General features: G+C 45.1%; 1 protein-coding gene across 1 annotated transcript in view; it reads left to right on the forward strand.

Moving 5' to 3' along the window:
* The first annotated feature begins 967 nt into the window (after window positions 1–967).
* The window catches only part of LOC132675795 (ral guanine nucleotide dissociation stimulator-like), an 87673-nt gene continuing 65887 nt past the window's right edge, over window positions 968–22753 (forward strand). The window contains exons 1-3 of the mRNA XM_081790573.1: window positions 968–973; window positions 7198–7391; window positions 7992–8051. Coding sequence (XP_081646699.1) covers window positions 968–973; window positions 7198–7391; window positions 7992–8051 — 260 coding nt within the window. The remainder of the gene's footprint in view (window positions 974–7197; window positions 7392–7991; window positions 8052–22753) is intronic.

The raw sequence follows: 22753 nt of genomic DNA on the forward strand, positions 1-22753 counted from the left end.
TTCTGGAGGTAAAGAATTCGATGAGTTGGATGAAGTGAAGAATACAATAGAGAGCATCTAAGGTAGAGTAAGCAGAGAGAAGAAAGGGAAAAAAATGAGTTAAAGTATGTAACATTTGAAATCACACAGATATAAGACAATGAAGAGCCAAGAATGAATGAGTGAAGAAACCCTGAGTAGTGTAGGTAATTCAATCAAAATGTCATCTCCAAATAATCAGGATTCCAGAAGGAGAAGAGAGAGAGAAGACAGAAAATTAAGTTAAAGAAATAATAGGTAAAAAGTTCTCAAGCCTAGAAAACTTGGACATCGAATTTCAAGAAGATAATAGATCACTGTATTATCTCCATACCAAATGACCTTCTGTAAGGCACATTATAATGAAACTATAAAAAAATCAAAGGTAAGTAAAGAATAAATACTAAAGGCAGCCAGGAGCAAAAACAGTTTAACCCACAAAGGAACCCCCACTAGACTGCCAGCATATTTCTCAGCAGAAATCCTGGAGGCCAGGAAAGACTAGGATGATATATTCAAAGTGCTAAAAGAGAAAAATTGCAGACTGAGAATACAGTATCTGGCAGTTATCCTGAATATATGAAGGAGAAAGAAAGACATGTATAGACTAAAAATCTGAGGGGATTTATCACCAGTAGACCTACCTTGCAAGCAATGCTGAAAGGAGCCCAAGTTAAATTGAAAAATGCCACTTAGTAATAGGGAAGCACATGGGAGTGTACCACACACTGGTAAAGTGAAAAATATACAGTCAGATTTGGAAAATTCTAATTCTGTAAGGATGATGGAGAAACCACTTAAGTATAGTATAAAGGTTAAGCAAATGGAGGTTTCAAAATAGCTATAGCTACTATAATTTGGAATTGAATATACAGCATAAGAAGAGGTAAATTGTGGCATCAAAAATATTAAAGGGAAAGAAGAAAAGTGTGAAGCTTTTACTAGAAAAATGAAGGTAAGTAGCTATCAGTAAAATCAACAAGTGGGACTACATCAAAATGAAAAGCTTTTACACAGCCAAAAGAACAATCACCGATATGAAAAGGCAACCTGCAGGATGGAAGAAAATATTTGCAAACTATATATTATGTAAGGTTTTAATATACGAAACATACAGAGAACTTACATGATTCAGTAACAACAATAACAGTAACTACTACAACAAAAATAACTATGACAACTCAATGAAAAAAAATGAGCCGAGGAACCTAATAAACATTATCCAAAAGATTAACACATACTTGAAAGGACGCTTAACATCACAAGTTATCAGGGACACGCAAATCAAAGTTACAGTACATGTCACCTCACCTCACACATGTTAAGATGGCTATCATCAAGAAGGCAGCAGGTAACACACATTGGCTAAGATGTGGGGAAAAGGAAATCCTTGGACATGTCTGCAGGAATGTAAATGTGTTCAGCCGCTATAGAAGAAGAATGGACCCTCCTCAAAAAAATAAAAAATAGAATTAAAATATGATTTAATATTGACACTTCAGGGTGTATACCCACCCAAAGGATATAAAAACAGGATATCAAAGAAAATATGTACACTCATGTTTGTTGTAACATTATTCACAATAACCAAGATATGGAAATCATCTAAGTGCCTGTCGATGAATGAATGGGGAAAGAAGATGCGGTATAAGTGTATAATGGAATATTATTTAGCCATGAGAAAGAACGATACCCTGCCATTTGTAATAGTATGGATAGGCCTAGAGGAAATTATGCTAAGTAAGGTAAAGCAGACAGAGAAAGACAAATACAGTATAATATAACATATATGTGGAATCCAAAAAAAAATCACATCCATAAAAACAGAGTAAATGGAGGTTATCAGAAGCTGAGGTTGGGAGAATAGGGCAGATGTTGTTTAAATGTACAGATTTGACACCAATAGACAAATAAGTCCAGGAGATCTAACTCATAGGATAGTGAAACAACAATATTGCCCTATAATAACCAAGCTTGCCAAAGACCAGATCTTAGGTATTTCCATCCCAAAAAGAAATTAAAGTTATATGATGAGATAGATGTGCTATCATTACAATGGCAATTAAATTACTGTATATAAATGTCTCAAATCAACACATTGTACACCTTACATGTGCACAGCTTTTTATGTCAAATACATTTCAATAAAAAAGAGAAATGCTCAATATAGTCGATTAAGGTGAAATGAAAGAAATAGACAGCAGCTTAAAGCCACATGGTGGAATGAAATATTAATAAAAGTAAATGCACAGGTAATTGTTGTGAAATGTCATCAAAAAGATGTGGTTTTCAGTTGACCTGTGAGCCAGACTTCAGGCCCTCAGAGGTTTCGCACTTTTCTCCTCTCCTTGTGGTGTGTATTCTAACGGCCTTTCCCATTCCCAGAGGCTACTCCAAGGACATAGCCGTGAGATGGTGATTTGGTATTGAAAACACCTACGTGGTACATGTGACTGGGCCCAGTTCCGTTTCTTTAGAAACTTGTAGGGTTTAGTGAGTGGGTGCAGGGATCCATCTGCCTTGCTACCACCTAAAAGAAATCTCAAATGTAAGTTCCTTTTGCTTATTAAAACTGCCACCTACCAACCTGAAGTGGCCTGCCTCTTCCTTTGGTTTCTCTCTGTCTTCTGTATATGAAGACCAGTGTCAGGTGATACCTGGAAACTTCTCGGAGGGTTATGAACCAACAATTGGTAAGTTAGGCAGGAGACCGAAGAATGGGCCTTGAGAAAAAGACATCTGGAGGGGAAATCCCAAGTGGGCCATTGACCTGTCTGTGGGGCGGGAGGACCCTATGTCAGATACTTGTAGATGGCCACACAAAGATGGGATGGCCTAAGAACACCACTGGGTCTAATGTGCTTGTTAAAGGAACTACACCTTGTGCAGTATGTCAGAGAAAGGAAGCTCATGGTAGCCCCAGTGGGCTGGCCTCTACTGTGGATACTTTGGCCAGCCACGATGTCCAACTGGAGGCTAAAGTCGTGTCAGGAAGTTAAAAGATGAGCTAAGATCAGAAAAGGACATGAGAGTGCCCACCACCATGACAGATTTGGGGCTGGCAGACAAAATGGTAGAGCAGGATGATAGTAGGAGACTTTAGCATGCCATTTTGCAATGCAATCTGCCATGGACTAAAGATCTAGGCACTAATGACAAGGTCTGAGTAGGACACTAAAAGGTGGAATCTCTATAAAGAAGTGATGAAAGTAAAGAGGAGGATGTTGTGGTGATTGATGAAGAAACAGAATCTCTAATACAAAGGAAAATTTTAAACAACAAGTATCCCCCAAACCTTTAGGAGAAAACTTCTTTCTTTCCAGGTCCTTTGAAGTTGTAAATCTTAACATGTCTTTGAAATGTAAACACCCCAGCAGATTATCAAAACACTGCCCAAAGAGACTGAAGAAAATACAAGTGGGGTGGGGGAAGACTCTAACATACAGACCACTATAGCAGTTAGCTTTTCAACTGCATTATAATGACCTCTCAAAAAATCTTTAATTCTGGCCATTTTTAAGTCTTTTGTTATTTGTTATTTGCAGATAGTAGCTGTTTTACCCTAATGCTTTGTCAAAAAAAAAAAAAAAAAAAGTGTCCTTGCAAAAGTCTTTTAGGAAATTCATTTAAAAAAAAAGGCTTTGGTGAGTAAAGGTTTCTGGTAACTAAGGTTAATTTGGCTTCATGTGGAAGGGACAATGATGAACTTTCTAACCCACCCCCCCCGCCAAAGCTACCTGAATAGGCAGTCCCGCCATATGTCATGGATGGTAGCTGGGGACCTATTTATTCTGTTCTCTTTCCCACATAGGTGAGACAGGATCATTATATTGATGATATAATTTTAACACGTAAAGATTTGCCTCTACTCCAGGACACCTTGCGGGCTTTGCTGGAACATCTGCAAAAGAAAGGATATACAACAAACCCATAGAAAATTCAAGCAACAAGCACTCACATAAGTTTTGAGTTATCATCTAGTCAGATAAGACTCATATTGTTCCAGAAGCTGTGATTTATAAGATGCAAGTCCACCCAAACTCTAAGAATGTGAAAGAGGCACAAGGTTTTGTAGGGGTTTGGGGGTTTTTGAGGACTTTTATTCTCTACCTGGCACAGTGCCTCTATACTTTAAAGCACCTGATGAAAAAAGGACATATATGGGATAGGGGATCAGAACAGCAAGCCACCTTTGAGAAAGTAAAAATAATAGTAAGGCATGGGGCGCCTGGGTGGCTCAGTCAGTTGAGCTTCTGACTTCAGCTCAGGTCATGATCTCATGGTTCGTGGTATAAGCCCCTCATTGGGCTCTGTGCTGACAGCTCAGAACCTGGAGCCTGTTTGCGGTTCTGTCTCCCTCTCTCTCTGTCCTTCCCCACCTCACACTATTCCCCCCACCCCATTCTCTCAAAAATAAATACACATTTTTAAAGAAATGAATGTTTAAAATGGTACATTAAAAAAAAAATAGTAAGGCAGATTAAAGCTCTGGGCATTTGTCCAACAGGGCTACTTTTTGGATTAGATGTGTCTTTGACTCCAGAGGCATGGGTTGGCACTGTGGCAGGGACAGTAAGAGGAGAGAGTACCTCTAACATTTTGGTCAAAATCTGACATACCCCCAAGAGAACAATGGTTTTTAGGCAATGTACACAGCTCTCCTCCAGGTAGAGCCTCTCACTGTAGAACACACTGGGATGAGAACTTCCATGACTGTGCAGGAGAAGATGAAAACTATTTTTCATCGACCCATCTCTGCTATGGCTCAAACCCCTACTTTGACTAAGTGGCATGCCTGTTTTCAGCAGAGGAGTCCCTGTCCACTTCCCAGGGTCTCTAGATGTGCAGGCACTACCAGGCCCTGTATAGAACCTCCAGATGCCCCACACCTATTCCTAATGGTGGCCCCTGCAGCCGAGAAAGAGTGGGTAGGAGTGATTCCCACTGATACCTGGTATACTGAGGACATCTACTCACATGGTCTGTGATCAGTATTCAGTCCAACACCGACACCATCTGGATGAGAACAGGAACAAACCATAGCAGCCAGTGGGTTGAAAGCAGCAGTCAGGCTGTTAACCCTTTGCACTAACAGCTGGGCTTTTCTAAAGGTATTAACCAGAGGGCTCAGACAATGGAAAGCCAAGTGTTTTGATGATTATGAATAAGTCCTTATGGAGTCAAAATATGTGGAAAGACATTTGGGTCTGTCTGCCAGAGCCTAAGGCGGACCTCACTGTTTTCACTGTACCAGCGTATAAGACACTGACACCTCCTGGCAGTCAGAAAGCTCACGCTTTAACTACTTGTACTCAAGTACAAGCTTTAACTACTGAACTCCGTTAGAATGGGTGCGTAGGAAGAGTGGCCACTGCAGTGCCCAGATGGAATGGCATATTGCTAGGAATGCTGAATTACCTTGAAGTACATTGACGTGGGTAACGCAGTAACAGCCTGTCCTGTGAGTTCTAAACAATGTCCAAGGAAACTGCCAAAAGCATCTGGAGCCATTCACTGGAATTCCTAACCAGGAAGACATTGGCAGGTTGATTCGATCAGCCCTCTTCCTCTGAGTGAATGTTCTAAATACACCCTGGTTTCTGTGGTCACTGCATCTGGCCTAACCCAAGCTTTCCCTTGCTGCCATGCAAACCAGGCCGCCACCATTAGGGGATTCGAGAAACTGGAAACTATGTATGGATGCCTTCATAAAATATACACCTTTCAAAAGTGGGAGTCACCTTTCAAAAGTATAATATGCAAAACTGGGCAAAAGAACATGACTCCGAATGGAGGTTTTACCTACCCTATAACTCACAAATGGCAGGGCTGGTAAAAAGAAAAAAAAAAGAATATTAAACTAACAAATTAAATTAAATATGAAAGTAACAAGCAAAACCATCTTGGCTAGTGGCCTAAAATACTGCTCCAACCTTAACACATTGGAATGATCAACCAGCAGGGCCTATTACTCCCTATGATAGACTAGAGCCCCCCACCGAGATAACCAGCACCCTAATAAAAGTAAAAGCTGTGGGAAACAGCCTTTACCATGACCATACATAGGATTAACTTGCTCTCCTGCTGACAACACCAAGTCCTATGACAACAAAAAAAGGAATTACCTCCTGAAATTTAGAATGGGACATTCCCCTGGGATAAGAAGGTTGCTTTGCACCTTGAGTGCCATCTCTGCTTGGATCTCTGCTTGGATTCCATCGCCCTGCTTCAAGCTGGACTTGATGAAATACACTATGCTTGAAATTGAATATACCTCGAGAGAGGGGAAGTGTGGGCATCTTGGACGGTATATCTCATTCACGATTTACCTTCTCATGCTTGCCACTGTGTTCCCCCTGGCCAACATCTATGGTATCCTACAACCAAGCCAAGGTTTTAAAGCTGCCAACTCCATCTCCTCGAGGCCAGGAAGACACTGTGCTTCATTAGTATGATCATTTGGCCACCACTTTGTTCCCTCCACGGGAACAAAGAGGATGTTTGCATATTTTCCAAACTCCTCTTCCCAGGTGTCCCTGTTGGCCTGACCATCCTTCCACACCTTCTCCAAGTCTGGCACATGATCACGATGAGCAGGGGGATTTTTAGCCACAGGGATATGGGGCTCATGGCATTATGTCTGCTGTTCTGCACTTTGGTTGCCAAGGAACACGCCCCTGGGACCCCTCCAGATCAGGAGCAAGGGCCTTACCACCTAGACAACGTTCTGGAAATGAGACCACTCACGTCCTCACCCATTCAGCCCTTCACAAATGTGGGATTGTGACAGGATTCCCTTTTCTTGCCATGTCACAGTGCTGCACTGAACATCCTACATGTCCTATCATCCTGATCCAACCTCTGCCAGGTAAAGTCCCTGTCTTCGGATCCCCAGAATGGACTGTGCTGTTAGAAATCACAGGGACACTGCTGTTAATGCAGGGAGCTGCTGTCCATACTCATCTAACAATCTGACCTGAGATCCTAATGTGTTCAGTCATTTCCCACCTCAAATTCTCGTGTGAATGCCAGGATCCTTTTTCCTACTCTGGGCACCCAGGTCTCAGGCTTGCCACAAGTCACTGGGGTCTGGGGATTTGGTCTGCATTCTGGACTCCAACCCTTCTGTTGGCCATAGTGCTGTGTCTGATTCTATGTCCTTCCTGTGTTCTACCTCAGGGTACAAAGGTCACACCCGGGAATGAGAATGAGAACTGTGTGGGGTGGACCATCGATGCAGGCCTGCTGAAGCAGCGAGTGGAGCACCTCGTGCCCGCCTTCTTGGGGAGAGACCCCACGTATGTCTCCACCTTCTTGGGCACGTACCCAACTTTTACTACCACCCAGCAGGTCCTGGAAGTGTTGTTTATGAGGTGAGCACCCTGCCCTTCACAGCCCAGTGTGATTCAGCCCCTGAAAGCTCTGAGTCTCAGGAAAGTCACCAAACGTCCTGGAGTCTCACTTTGTTCCTCTGATCCCGGTGGAAAAACTCCAGGTTCTCAGTAGGGGCACTGAAGGGAAAGTCACCCTGGCCTGTGGAAAGGTCTGCTGGCAGGGCTGCGTCTCTGCTGGGTCATCTTTGTCCTCTTCCCCATGATCAACTTTCTGCCTCCTCCCTCACCGTCGCCAGGTGTTGAGTTGGGCTGTTTTCCCATTGGAAAAGGAGATTGGAGGCTCTATCCGTGTGTCTGAGTCCTGGCTCAAACCAGTCAAGGATGCCCAGGATGAGCAGGACGCCCAGACCCACACCAATATGTGTGATGGAGCTGATTGGGGCCCTATCATTCTTCAAACACGCAGGAAGCCCCACTAGGTGCAGGCACTTCTGTAGGAGCTGACTGGGATCCAATGCACAGAGCCGACAGTACCCTCCCCTCCAGAGCTCCATTCTAGCCAGCAGTCAGTGACTCTGGATAGGACAAGACGTAGCATCCACAGGGCACCTGATATGATATCCTTCCGGCATCCTCCAGATATGGATGCTTCCATTCTGAGGCTGAGGAGGATGGCGGACCCCGGGAGCAGGAGAAACTGTGAGTAGGCTGAGCTCATGCTGGAGGGCCTTCCTTCTCCAAGAGGGCAGTGCTGAGACTGCGTGGGAGGGGCTGCAGGACCCAGCATCGCACACGTCTGAGAGTCCTGTGAGAGGGCAAAGTTCTGAGGGCTTTCTCTTGGAAGCAAGGAAAGGGGTTCTGTCCTCTCTGGTAGAGGATGGGCTGTGGGCACAAGGAGACAGCAGAGGGCGCCAGAGGACCGCGTCAGCCCCTTAGAGAGTCCAACCCCATCCCTTCCCACTCACAGCCTTGCTTCCACCCCCATCAGGGGACCCAGAATAACGGTTTTGGGGAGCATCACGCTCACCACCTTGGGGAACATCCACAGTGTGTGCTTAGCAAGGGTACAGGAGACACAGTGAGGGCTCAAGGAGCACATATCACCCACACGATGGGAGAACAGTGTCAGCGGGAGGACACCCACATGTGCACTGAGGGCATGAGGCAGCACAGAGGCACAGGTCGTCACGTTGAAGGCATCAGGAGGGTCCCAGCAAGCCCAGGTAAGAGACAGAGTCCCCTTGTCCTGTATTTGTGCAGATTTTCATGGAGCGCTAGGGTATGCAGTGAAGGCACCGACTCACCCCGACACCACCCCTCCACTCTCGCACGGACTTGAATTCTGGTGGGAGGTAGGCAGCGGGACACAGCGAGGAGTCTGGCTGGCTTCCCCAAGATGGACAGACTTTGCCACATCATTGTTTAAGGGGTCCCAGTCAAAAAGACTTTGGCCAGTCCCTCTTCAGTGACTAAACTATCTCAAGCAGGACTCCTAAATCACAGGTGGGCAAGGTGTAGGAACAGTCTCTGGACATCCAGGAGCAGGAGGCATAGAGGCCAGGTCCCACAGGCCTGTCCTGAGACATCAGTGTGGGAGGAACACCCCGTCCTGATTGTTCTGGCTACTTTTGTATTCCCAGGGCCATCTTCTCCATCCTGGGCACCTGGCTGGACTACTACCCAGGGTACTTTTTCCAGCCCCCAGATTTCATCAGCCTGAAGGCACTGCAGGAATATGTAGGGGTCCACATGCCGGGCTCTGAGCTGCAGCGCCGCGCCCGCCTTCTCTACTCATGGCGGAGAAAGTGTGAGCCCAATAAGCCAGAGTCTCTGGGTGAGGAGGACTCTGGGTGGGAGATGTGGGCGTGTGGAGGGGACGGGATATGCCACAGAGAGCATGTTTACTGAGACTGCAGGTGGGCCAGGCGTAGGGACTAGTCTCAGATCACTGTTCCATTAGCCTGCCGTCTGGGAGATTTCCTCCTGGTGGGTTCTTTGACTCAGATGACAATGTCTGCGGGAGAGGTTTCCTGCCATGGAATGGCAATCACGGTGATGACACTTTGTATTCTTGAAGCTTTGGCAGCAGCTCTAGAGCCACATCCACACGTCCCTCGGGAGCGAGCCCCCGCTATCCCTGTGGTGCCCACTGCAGCCTCGCAGCCCAGGCTGCCTGAAGCCACCAGTTCTCCTGGAGCTCAGCGCGTACGAGAATCGGAGACCCTCACTACAGCGTCCCCACCAGGGCAGGAGGTACTCCCAGCTCTGGCTGACAGACAGGAGCTGGAAGAGCCACCTGCCCCTTTGGTGGCCCCAGAGCATGAGCAGCCCTAAGCCCCAGCCGGCGGGGTCACGGAAGGGCTGGAGCAACCACCTGCTGCAGCTGAGCAACCAGCCTCAGCTCCCCAACAGCGGCTCATGTCAGCAGCAGCCCCAAACAGTGAATTCCCTGACCCTCTCATTTCGTTCTTTGTAATTTTTGTGGTTTGTATAGAGCTATTTACTGTCCTTATGTATTGTTTTATAAGTAAAACATAAATTAACTTCAAAATAATTTTACTCTGATCTTTTGAAAGTACACATTGAAGTGCCATTACGTATATTCACAGAATTATACAACCATGACCACTATGTTCTCCTAGAATATTTCCATCACAGACACATGTATACTACCCATCAGCCATGGCTCAACCCTCACCCCGGTCTCTGCAACCACTGACCTCGGTTTCTGCTGCTTTAGCTCCTCTGGGGTTTTCAGGTGTGTGCAATCACACACCATGGCTTATTGTGTCTGGCTACATAACATGAGAGTGATTAATAATTGGTTAAATATTCAATCAAACTAATATTTTTAGGACAGAGGAATATTCCCCAAAGAACAAAGATTATGGAAGCCTCCTACTTGAAATATCTTCATTATCTGGGATAGGGATCCCATTTAGAAGTTTGACTTGATAGCTAAAAGCCACAAGAGAAATGTCTGGAGCAGAGTGATACCTTGAAGACCTTTCATTTTCCTGGTGAGGCCATCTTTAAATTAGTCTAAGGTGCATATTAAACAAATATCAAATTCAAATATGAAATCTTCTCATTTACTACTGATATAGGTTTTATACGGATGTTATTTCTTAAATAAAATAAAAATCTGAATAATAAGGACAGGCGCCAAGGTGGCACAATTGGTTGAGTGTCTTGACTTGATTTTGTCTCAGGTCATGATCTCATGGTTCATGGGATCAAGCCCCAAGTCAGGCTCTACAATGACAGCACGAAGCCCTCCTCAGGATTTTCTCTCTCTCTCTCTCTCTCTCTCTCTCTCTCTCTCTCTCTCTGTCTCTGAAAATTAAGAACTAGAAAAAAAATAAATACAAATACATATGAATAAAATGATATACCCTTGTCAAGAAATATTTGCCATTAGACATGGGGTCCCTCCTTCCAGTCCTTTTACTTTGAGTGCAGCAAATTGTGTGTGTGTGTGTGTGTGTGTGTGTGTGTGTATCAGTTGTGTGACAGGTTGGGCGGGGAGGGTTTCATGAGTATGCTCTTTAGTACCTGATGTCCCCATAATGGACAGGCTCAAGTCCTGTCCCCTTCTGCATCCTCAGTGGTCACACATCATCATTTACTCTGTGTCTCTACAAGTTGAATAATTGGGCCAATTCCAATATTTTGACTCTCATACTTGTACCGAAGGGTACATGTGTACCATTAATCTCTATTTCTTTAGAATGGCACACCTAGCACAATTTTGGGGACATAATTTGTACACATTTTTCAGGTGTAGCCTGAAGTTCCTAATATCTACAGACTCTTTAAGACGTTAGGGCCTTCTTTGGGAAGGGAGCGACCCCTGGGACTGAGTGGATACCTGAGGACTTCAGAGGACAAGCCAGCACTGAGGTCATCGGGGTACTTGGGAGTGACCCAGGGGGCAGGGAAGAGCCCACACTCCCCTCATTCTGACCTCCTGCACAGCACCCCTGCCCCATGTCCTGGAACACACTCATCCAGACCCCATCCCGTGACACATCCCAGACCCTTGTGCACCTCCTGTTCCATAGCTCAGCTTCTAAGTAGAGCAGCCATTCCCTGTTTTCAGGTCAGGGGAGGATGCAGGCTGGGCCTCTGCTGCTTGCTTGGGTAACTAACTAGGAGTGTAATTGCCAGATCATAGGGTCGTTCTATTTTCAACTTTTTCAGGCACCTCCATACAGTTTTCCAGAGTGGTTGCACCAGTTTGCATTCCCACCATCAATACAAGACGCTTCCCCTTTCCCTGAATCCTCACCAATACCTATTGTTTCTTGGGTTGTTAATGTTAACCATTCTGACAGGGGTGAGGTGGGATCTCATCATGGTTTTGATTGGTATTTCCCTGATGATGAGGGATGTTGAGCATCATTTCATGTGTCTTTTAGCCATCTGGCTGTCTTCTTTGCAAAAATGTCTATTCATATCTTCTTCCTATTTCATTTGTAAAAGATGTATTAATTTATTGTGAGACAGAGAGACAGAGTGTGTGTGTGTGTGTGTGTGCACGCGCACACACATAGAGGAGAGACAGAGAACAAGGGAGAGAGAGAATCCTAAGCAAGCTCCATGATGTCAGCACAGAACCGGATGAGGGGCTCGATCCCACAAAACCATGAGATCATGCCCTGAGCTGAAATCAAGAGTTGGACACAGAACTGTGCTACCCAGCATGCCTCTTCTACCCATTTGTTAACTGGATTCTTTGTTTTGGGGGCATCGAGTTGTATAACTTCTTTATGTATTCTGGATAATAACCTTTATTGGATATGCCATTTCCAAATATCTTCTCCCATTCCATAGGCTGTCTTTTACTTTTGTTGATGGTTTCCTTCACTGCACAGAAATTTTTGTTTTGTTTTTGTCTGTTGTTGTTGTTGTTTTGGTGGTGGTGGTGGTGGTGTTTTATGTTTTATCTCGAGGAATTCCCAATAGTTCATTTTTGGCTTTGTTTCCCTTGCTTATAGTGATGTGTGTGGTAAGAAGTTGCTATGGCCAAAGTCAAAGATTTTGCTGCCTGTGTTCTCCTCTAGGATTTTGATGGTTTCCTGTCTCACATTTAGGTCTTGCATCCAGTCTGGATTTCTTTTTGGGTACACTGTAAGGAAGTAGTCCAGTTGCCTTCTTCTGCATGTTGCTGTCCAGTTTTCCCAACACCATTTGTTGAAGGGATGGTCCTTTTCCCATTGGCCATTCTTCCCTGCTTTGTTGAAGATTAGAAGACCATAGAGTTGTGGATCCACTTCTGGGTTTTGTATTCTGTTCCACTGATCTATGTGCCTGTTTTTATGCCAGGACCATACTGTCTTGATGACCTACAGCTGTGTAATACAGCTTGAAGTCAGGTCGGCCAGTCCTGTCCATACATAATTTTTTTCGAAAATTTGCCTTCACATGCTTCTACAACTTTCTCTTTCATTGAGATTTGGTCCTAAGTTTTTACCTTTCCAAATAATCTGTCTTGTTTCCTGGCAAAATTACATTCTTTTCTTTCCAGAAAAATGTATTCTCACTTCTCATTCCTTTTATACATGTCTCCTAATTTCTTACATACAAGATTCTTTCCTTCAGGGTGCCCTGGTGCCTCAGTTCAATAAGCATCCAACGCTTGGTTTTGGCTCAGGTCATGACCTCATGATTTGTGAGTTTAGGCCCCAGGTCAGGCTCTGCACTGACAGTACAGAGCCTGCTTGGGATTCTCTCTCTCTCTCTCTCTCTCTCATTCTCTCTCTCAAAAATAAATAAACAAAAATAAAAAAGAAAAGATTGTTCCTTACAATATTCAGTAGTTTCGATTCCATTTATCTGATGAAAACTAAGTAGTAACCAGTTGTGAATTACCACAGGAGAATTCTTTAGGTTAGCAAATTCATGAATATTTTGTAATTTTTAGAACATGTTCTTTCATAGTACAACTCTTTCATAATGAATGAAACATGTTTCCAATACACCCATATTTACCTTTACATCTCTATAATAAGAAGCCAACAAATGATAAACCTCCGTTTAGCAATGAATGGTTTAGCGTTTTAGCTTCTTTGGAAAAGACTTAGACATCTAGTGACTTTAACTCAATTTACAAAACTTTATGAAACCAACGAATACTTCATAAAATAGGCAAAATCAGTCAGCACTTTCAGGAATCCTTGCTGACAGAGAGCAATTATTACAACATGAATTTAATAAATTCAGGTAGAATAAAAGTGGATTATCTATATCACATTTGACACTGATAACTCAGGAAGACGTATCTCTGTTCCTTGAAAGAACAATGTTTAGTATGGAATATGTGGCACCTGCACCCCCTGAAAGTTAATCACTTTGTTCCACACTGGCAATTTTACCTGGGGCTCCCATGGGGAAATCTCAAGTGGGCAATTTAACCCCAAAGCAGGCCTGGAGCCTTTTCATGTTGCTTTGGTAGATGCTCCACTCTGAAGCTCATAAGGCTGCGACCCAACAGCCTGGGTGGGGTACTTTTGCTCCTCAACAGTGAGGGGAGGAGAAGCAAGATCTGATAGTGGCAGAAATGCGGAGGATGGAGTCCACTGTGACAGTGGAAGCCTTGCCGGTCGTGCAGGAACTAGAGGAGGGGAAGGCGGGGGCAGAGGGGTGCTGGTAGGGATGCCACCAGCAAGGCCAGAAGCAGGTTCAAAGTTTGGACTAACATTCCGCTGTCACTGACTCCTGTCTCTTCCTCCTGCAAAACATGTCTTTTTCTCTACTTGGTTTTGAGCCCTCTGGTGGAGGCAGAGGAGCAGGAAATGGGTTGGACAGCTGGTGCTCGTGCTTGAGGAGGTGGATGGAGTATTTCCAGTGTTGGCCTGCCTTCCTTCTTCTTTTTCTCATTATTCTGACGATTGGCAAGGGTGTCCCGTGTCGTAGATTTTCACCCATCCTTATCTTTCTGGACCATAAATTGAAATCCTCCCCACCAGGCATCTTTATGATGGAGTCACAACAAAGCCTGAATGTAGGTGATTTCATCCCAGATCGGGTGAACTTGAAAAACACTTTGTTTAGTTTTTATTTTTCTGAGTTTTAGAAAGCACAGTCTTCCTCCACAACTGCTTGATTTTAAGCCAATTAAGTAGAGCTCATCTATAAACTATTTTTTGGAATGCTATCCAGAGGTAGAAAAAATTTCAGTCACAGTTGTAACACATATGGGCACATATACACAATCCAGATGCAAACAAAATCTAGCCTTTGTTTCACTGATATTTGTGGAGTGAACATTAAAGATCCAACTTCCAATGATCTCCCCGTTATTAAAGCAAATCAAATGGCAAGATAGCATGTCAATTTAGGGACGTATGAATTAGCTATTTTCCAGTTTCCGACTAGAATACGACCAGTTTTGTCCAAAGATGCCAAATGCTGCAGCCATCAGCACAGCAAGTGAAGCCCAGTCTGCTTCTGTGAGCATTGGCTCCTCTCAGGAAGTCAGGGGTTTCACTGACAGAACTACATGGCTTCCTAGTCTCTGGTTGCTTAGTGTTAGAGCTGGGTTTCTCTAACTCTGTGTAGAAGAAAACTCATTTCCACATGTCAACAGGAGCACGTCTGAGTCATCTGTGACCCAAGTTATTCTTGGTTAGTTTTCCCAGTTAAGTAAGCACTTCCAAAGAGAGGTTCCATATACATTGTATCTATATCCTGTGGAATTCCTGTGGGTGGTGGTTGCTTTTCCAGAAGCCGTTTGGCTTTGAAAGCACAATTCCCCATTCATTTAGTTTCAGTTTTAGAATAAAGCTTGAACAAAATAAAAAATGGTAAGTATAGTGGGTTGGGAGGGTGCTGCCTGTGAGTGTCTCTTACAAATAGCCACAATAGACTCTCATGGGTGTCAGGTTTTCCCAGAGAGGGCTCAAACCGTTGAGGGGGCTCAGAGCACTGGAAGATCAATCCGGGCGTGTGCGTCTCTGGATGAGCCAATCACTAATTACATTATGGAATAGGAAGTTCCTCTAGGACTGATACACATCTCAAGGAATATCCTCAGACATTTGCACTAGGCTTTCAGCCACCAAAAGGTGACATTCAGCTGGAAGAAACAAGTCCTTCTCTTTTATTGGAGAGGAATGCCTTAGTCTCTCATAATTCTAGCCAGAAAATTGCAATCACTATGAAGTCAAATTCAAACAACAAACCCATCCAGGTCAACACCTCTATGGTATTCCCACCTAGAGAACATTAACAGTAACACTTAACACCTGGAATAAAAGTCAGGCCCACCAACCGAAACTGGGGAGTTCCAGATGTCAGCAGAACTCATGGATACACTTTCAGATGCTGAGAAGTCAGAGGGGGCACAAAGAGCCTGTGCTGGTACCAAGCGCTGAGTTCCCAAGGACCTCCAGGTGCTTGTTCTCAGGCAAGTTTCTGTGATATCCTGCCCACTATGCCAAGAAATGTCGACACTAAATGAACAAATTGGGGAAAACAATGAAAAGAAAATGGGTTTTATCTGAGCTCCAGTTAGAAGAGCTGCTCGGGATACACAATTTTCACAAAAAACCTCTGCTCCACTGAAGGATCACCTGGTGTAAGGGTATATAAATATGCATACATATGTGTAAAGGGTAAGGAATACTCATGAAGAAAGACATTGCAGAAAGTTACAGACTTAATCTTAAGATTTTAGTATATGGAAGGCTATATGAATTTAGACATATGGGAACAGGGAGTTTTTTTGTTTTTCTTATTTTTATGATTGGAATGAACCTTTTTTGTCATTTTAAAAAACCTATCAGATGTACAGTATGTCCTCACGGGAGTAATAGAGCCCATGCTTTGAGGTTTTGCAGGGTTATTTTGACCTTGATCACTGTTAAAGGATACCTTCCCTGGGAATCACACAATGAGGCCCACAAACATGAAAACTGGAGAATTGCTTGTATTATACCTGTTCCCATGTGTGAATGGAGCCTGCCTATAAGCCCACACTTTGAATTCCTCTGTCCCCACAAACCTGTCCCACATTTGAATCCCTTATTCACAGCCCCACTTCCTGAGAGGCTCTTTCCCTCAGTTCTGAACAAAACAACACCTGTCACCTCCCTCTTGGGAAAGAAGTCCTAGGGTGGAGTACCTTGAAGTGGGGCCCAAGCCCACCTCCTCACCCTGAACCCAGCCTCTCTCATCCCTTACCATCAACATTGTGCCCTTTTCCTTCCTGGATGCAGGGATGTGTGGTAACCTCTAGAGTGCATTTTAAAGTAGTCAAACAAATGAATTGTATTTTCTGTTGATTACTTTTGCTCTTAAAATGACTTAATATTGAAATTGACCTGGAACCTCTAGGGTCTCTGGTTCCCTCAGGTGGTGTTTCTTGAAACATATCTCAGAAAAACATGTTCCTACTCCCCCACGTTGTTTCAGCTTCCTGCTAAATGTGGTGTTGCAGACCCTGGCGCCCAGCGCTGTGCCCCCTGCGGGGTGGGGGTGGGGGGATGGGGGGCTTGGATCCTGGACCCAAGTAGGTCTGCGGGAGCGCCTGCCGCCCCAAGCCCCCAAGTGTCTGGGCCAGCCAGGGGCTAACGCCCACCTCAGCCCCCGACCGGGGACATGCTGCTGCCTGGCGCCTGCGACCCAGTAGCCATGGCATTGGCGGTAGGGGTAGCGGTAGTGCTCGCAGGAGCGCTCGCGGGAGCGCTGGAGGGCCCGCGTGGAGAAGATTGGGAGCCATGAGCCTCCAGCCCTGCTGCTCCTGCTGTTCCTGGAGCCAGCGGGACGCGCTCCCCGGGCAACTCGGTCTTTGGCTGCGCTGGTGGAGTGCCAGCACTGGCAGGGGCAGAGCGCAATTCGATGCCCCCCCCCCCCGGGGCCCCCGAAAGACCATCTGGGAGAAGCCTAAAGGTGGAGGAGCTGAGACCCTCAGCCTCCCTCCAGGACCTGCCTCAGTCGCGGTGCTGCCAAGGTAGAGATCCTAGTGACAAGGTCCCACGTGGCCTTCCCCCCTGCCCCTCTCTGTCTTCCCCTTCCATGACCACCCCCCCCCCCCCCTTGCTCCAGGCTTCTTCCTGGGCTCCTTTGCAGCTGCAGTCTGGAGGACTCAGGAGTGAGCTTTCTGGGTTGGACCCTGGTTCCCTGGAGGAGGAGGGCCCCAGATCAAGTAGGGGGTTAGGCTCCAGTGGTGGGGATGGCGCAGGTCGGAGTGGGGGGGAGCGCCCTGAGTGCCCTTGGAGGTCTGACTGGGTTGGTGGCTGGAGGGTGGAGGTGGGAAGGAACGAACGAAAGAACGAACTAACGAACGAATGAAGGAAAGCGTGGACCTGCGGTTGTGGGAAAATGTCAAGGCAGGGCCAGGGACGTCGCAGTCATGAGCAGGACGAAACATTCCTGCCTGTGAAAATGAAGCACAAGGGACCTGAGATTCCAGAGAAACATTCCAGGGAGAGTCAGGGTGGTGGGCCTGAGTTGCTGGAGGCCAGCCAGGGCACTTGTTGAAGCAATTGATATGGAAGCAGCAGGTGAACACAGGCCTCCTCCCTCCTCTTCCACACCCACTGCCCTTCCCCGCCCTGCCCCGCCCCTGGTGGCAAAGTTGCACCCTCTGATGGGGGGGGGGGGGAGGGAAACCCCACCCTGCTTTTGGCTAAAGGCCAAATGATACTCCAAGTATCTTGGAAGTCAATTTGACTCTGGGGTGTGGAATCTGAAGTAGGGGTAGTGTAACTACCTGTTGAGTTCTTCATTTCTGAAGGCAATTTGCGTTCAATCAATGCACTCTGAGCAAATGGGCCAGGAATAAGTGGCGCTTCTTTCTTTTAGAGGGTGGTCCAGACACCTTCCTACTTGGAGATGTATGCTGAAGAGAACTGGGTGTTTCGGATAGTTCAAAGTCATCTTTTTGGGAAATGTTGAGTGGGAACGTCTTCTTCGCACTCTCTCAAGGAAGGTGGATGGGAAAGCTCCTTGTTCCAGGACGACTTGTGGGTTTTGTTCTTCATATCCGTGGGGCGTGGTGCTTCATGTTTCCGAAGAGCACCTCCTGTCTTGAATTCGTTCCGTGTTTCAAGAGTTTCTGACCTTAAGAATTACATCTCCTCCGGGACTCCCCAGGTAGCTCGAGGCAGAAGAGTCTCTGAGACCACCGGTTCCCTAGAAACCAGTGCATGTGTACTTGAGCAGGCAGTGCTCCTCTCTCAGCTTCCTTTGGAAATGAGGTCTTGAGCAAACGCTCTTTCATTGCATGGGTTCCACCTCTGTCAGGTTGTTGGGGTTTGTGTTTGTGCATGTGTGTAAGTGTCTGCGGTGCCATGTCCTGTATTTAGTCTGGACCACGGCAGGCTCCCAGTTCTTTCCAAAGACACTGTTTTGTTGCATAGGAAATTCACATTTCAGTAGAGTGTTCCAATCCTGTTACAAAGGATGAAAACTTCCTGAAGGCAGCACCGTGACCTCACCGAAAGCAAAAGTCTGAGAACTGAGGCTTTCCCAAACTTACATATCAATCTGACTGGTACTTTATGTTTTCAGTAAGACGGTGTGGTGTAGGTCACTTTCAGCAGCTGCAGCTACTAATCATCTGTTTGTCCCTGGGGGTGAGTTGTCTCTATCAGCAATTAAGGATATTATGATTATCTTGAAAATCATTATTTTCTTGATTACCATGATTACTATATTCTGCGTAACCCTTCCATGGAATTTGGTACATGAGCTACATACCTGAAACCTTTTCGTCACCAAACACGTGCTACAACACGGGGAAAAAAATCACTTTTGTGTGATGGACAATGTACCTTACCTTTATAGTACTGTTTTAGTGGTATGTACATATGTTTAGAGTAATGAAAGTGTCCACTTAGATCTAAGGAGTTTTTTGTGACATAATGGTACTTCAAGAAATCATAAAAATAATGGAAAATCTAAGTTACGTAGTAATCTAAGGACTCTGTCCTTTTGGATACGAAATCCTAAGTAAAGAACTCATCTTGCAAAAACTGCCAAGACCTGATACTTCGTTACTATTCACGTAGGTCTAGTGAATGGAATGGACTGAACTAAGGTCTCTGAAATAGAGGAAGCTAGAATTTGAGATATTGAGTCACCTTTACTCTCCCTTTCCCTGGTGACATGGTCTTTTTTTATTCGGTGATGTCTCTTGACCTTTACCCTATTTCCCTCCTTCCTGCCCCCCACCTTTGCAATCATCTTTATGTATTGATGGGCTTGTTTCATTCTGTTTTGAGGATTTTTGGTTTTTGTTTCCTTAGTTTTTGTTTCAGATTCCCCATATATGTGCGAGCATTCTGTATGTGTTTTTCTCTGTGTGAGTTCTTTCACTTAGCATAACGCCCTCCAGGCTATTATAAACACTGTGGCATAATAACAGGTGTGAAGGTATTTTGGGGAGTTAGTGATTTCATGTGTTCTGAGTAGTACCTGGGGAGTACTTGAGGGAAATTGCTGGATGATATGGATGTTCTCCTCTGAATTGTGTGAGGAAACTTTACATTGTTTGCGACTGCCTCTGCACCAAGTTCCAATGCCACCAACAGGGCCCAATGATTCGCTTTCTTCCACATTGTACCCGACACTTGTGTTTTCTTGTCTTTTTGATAAGACCGTTCAGACAGGTTTCAGGTGATATCTCTTTGGCTTTGGACTTTCATTTCCCTAATGTGGAGTGACATGGAACTTCTCTTCATGTATGTGGTGGCCATCTGTATGTCTTCATTGGAAGAATGCCTCTTCAGGACTCTGCCAGGTCCATCATTGCTCTTTGGTTTTGCATTGTGGCGCTGTAGGAGTTCTTGGTATCTTTTGTGTTTTAACCCTTGACCATGTATGTAGTTTGCAAGTATTTTCTCCCATTCACTATGTTGCCTTTCCATTCTGTGGAAGATATTGTTGCTGTGCAGAACTGGTTTTTTTAGTTTCATGTAGTCCCACTTGTTTAGGTTTCCTTTGTAGCTTTGGCTTCTGGTGTCAAATCCCAAAACTCAAGTCAAGACTGAGACTAAACATTCTCTTGGGTTTGGCATTTGGCTTTGCCCAGCAAAGCCAAGGAGAGCAGAAAGGATTGCTTCAGACTCCATGCAAGTCAAGAGAGGTGAGAGGGAGTTTAAGGGACGTCTCCGCGAGCTGCTCGCAGGCTCCCGTAGTCATTAAGCCTACAAACGATGTGCAACACGCCAGCAGGCCACATGCTACAAAGAAAGTATTGAAGACATGGTGCAAACCACATCAAGACAGGATAAAATATTCCACGCGACAACACGGTCCAAGGACTTGGTGAGCCCATGCAGAACCCAACCCCTAGATACACATGCACTAGATCAGCCAAGTCTCGCCTGCCCCCCAGATACACACCAACTAGGTAAGTGAGCTGCTGCTGGCTGTTTGCAGGGAGGCCAGAGAGCAGTGATCTGCTCGGCAAAGCGTTCCCTATAATCTCCCACCTCAGGACATCGTTGTGCGATTTCCCACACCTTCTGTCCAAGGTCTTATCCAGGTCTTTGTGGTTTCAGGTCTCAAGTCTGTAATACATTTTAACTTCGTTTCTGTGTGTGATGCTAAATAGGTGTCAAGTTGTGTTTCTGTGCCTGTTGTTTTCCTGTGCCCAGTGATTCTGGGCACCACCTATTGAGGAGACTGCCTTTGCCTCAGGTTATGTTCTTGGTTCTTTTGTTGTGAATTAATTGGTTACATATGTGTGAGTTTCTCCCTGGGCCTTCAGTTCTGTTCCAATGACTTGTGTGTTTGCTTTTACCCCAATAGTGTACTGCTTTGGGTTATTGTAGCTTTGAGATCTTGTTTCAAATCAGAAAGCATGATGCTTCCAGCTGTGTTCTTCCTTCTCAAAATGACTTTGGTATTCAGAGCCTTGTGTGGTTCTGTCCACATTGAAGGATAATTCTATTTGTGGTAACGTGCTTCAACTTTGATAAGGATTGCACCTAGGGAATGTGTAGATGGCTTTAAGTAGCGTGGACATTTTGACAATCTTAATTCTTGGGATCCACTAGCATAGAAAGTCTTTCCGCTTATTTCTGTCCAAATTCTTTCTCCACTGATTTCTGGTTTTCAGTAAAGACGTCTCTCTCCCTCTTGGTTAAATTCATTTTTTTCTTTTTTAACATTTCTATGTTTATTCTTGACAGAGAGAGATACATGGAAACACACACACATACACACACATTCAGAGAGATAGAGAGACGGGGGGTGGGGGGGAGCGTATGAGTGGGGATGAGCTGAGAGAAAGGGAGACACAGAATCTGAAGCAGGCTCCAGACTCTGAGTTGTCAGCACAGAGCCCAACACAAGGCTCAGAACACAAATCATGAGATCATGACCTGAGCCAAAGTCAGATGCTTCAATGAGTATGCCACCCAGGTACCTGTAGGCTTAATTTACTCTTAAGTATTTTCTTCTTTTGGAGTGATTTAAAATTATTTTCTTAATTTCTCTCTCTGATACTTCGTGATCATGTATAGAAATGAAGCACATTATGTACATCGACATACATATCTTAACATGACTGAAATCATTTATTAGGTCTACCAGTAATGTTGTCGAGTCACTTTGGTCTCTCTAGAGCGTATCATGCACCCCCAATAAGTGAAAAAGTACCTGGGAACATAGGATGATGTGATCGAATTTAGATGAGAGTAAGCAGACATATGGAGTGAGAGTGTGCAAATTTTCTGAAATGTTTTGTGGGTGATATAATCCAACAAGTCCACAAATAAGGTTTGTTTGGATATATTTTTTCTTTAAACCAGAACCAGAGAGCTGTGACATAAATATATGCTTCCCAACACAATCCCACAATATGCCCTGTGCATCTTAGGAGGTAGCCACCTTGTCTCTTTTTTCTGTCCTGGAACCCAGTGCCTGACTCCACCGCTCAGTGAATTCATCTCAGAATACTGCAGTTGGGAAGAGACCTATATTTTTCATAGACTTCCTGAAAGGCACCTCAAAAACATTGGATTTTACAGAGTTGTGTCTGATCTGCCTGGAATCCTCTAAGGATGTGTCGGTTGGAATGGCACTTTCTTTGCTGGGAGATCAGGGAGCCCTGCAGTATTCCTGTGTGTCTTGTGGTCACCAGTGGGTGCTGTGTGGCTGCTCATGGCAGGGACACTGCTCCCCAAAGATGAGGCTGGCAGGGCCGGGCGCCATTGCTGGAGGAGCCTGAAGGGTGGAGGGGCTTGACTCGGTATCAAAGCCTGACTGAGTCTCCATCCTGCAGTCTCCTTGAGCTCCTGATGTGCTGTGTAAAGGACTCTCTTCCTTGCCGAAGTTCAAGTGGTTCTTGCTGTTGCCACTCAGTCATCAGGATGAACACATTCAAGTTATGGTCTTTAACTCATTGACCTGATCTGCACGTAGAGGTACTTTCCTGAGAGTAAGCG

Source organism: Panthera onca, chromosome A2 (assembly GCF_046562875.1).
Source record: "Panthera onca isolate mPanOnc1 chromosome A2, mPanOnc1 haplotype 2, whole genome shotgun sequence".
NCBI classification, from domain to species: Eukaryota; Metazoa; Chordata; class Mammalia; order Carnivora; family Felidae; genus Panthera; species Panthera onca.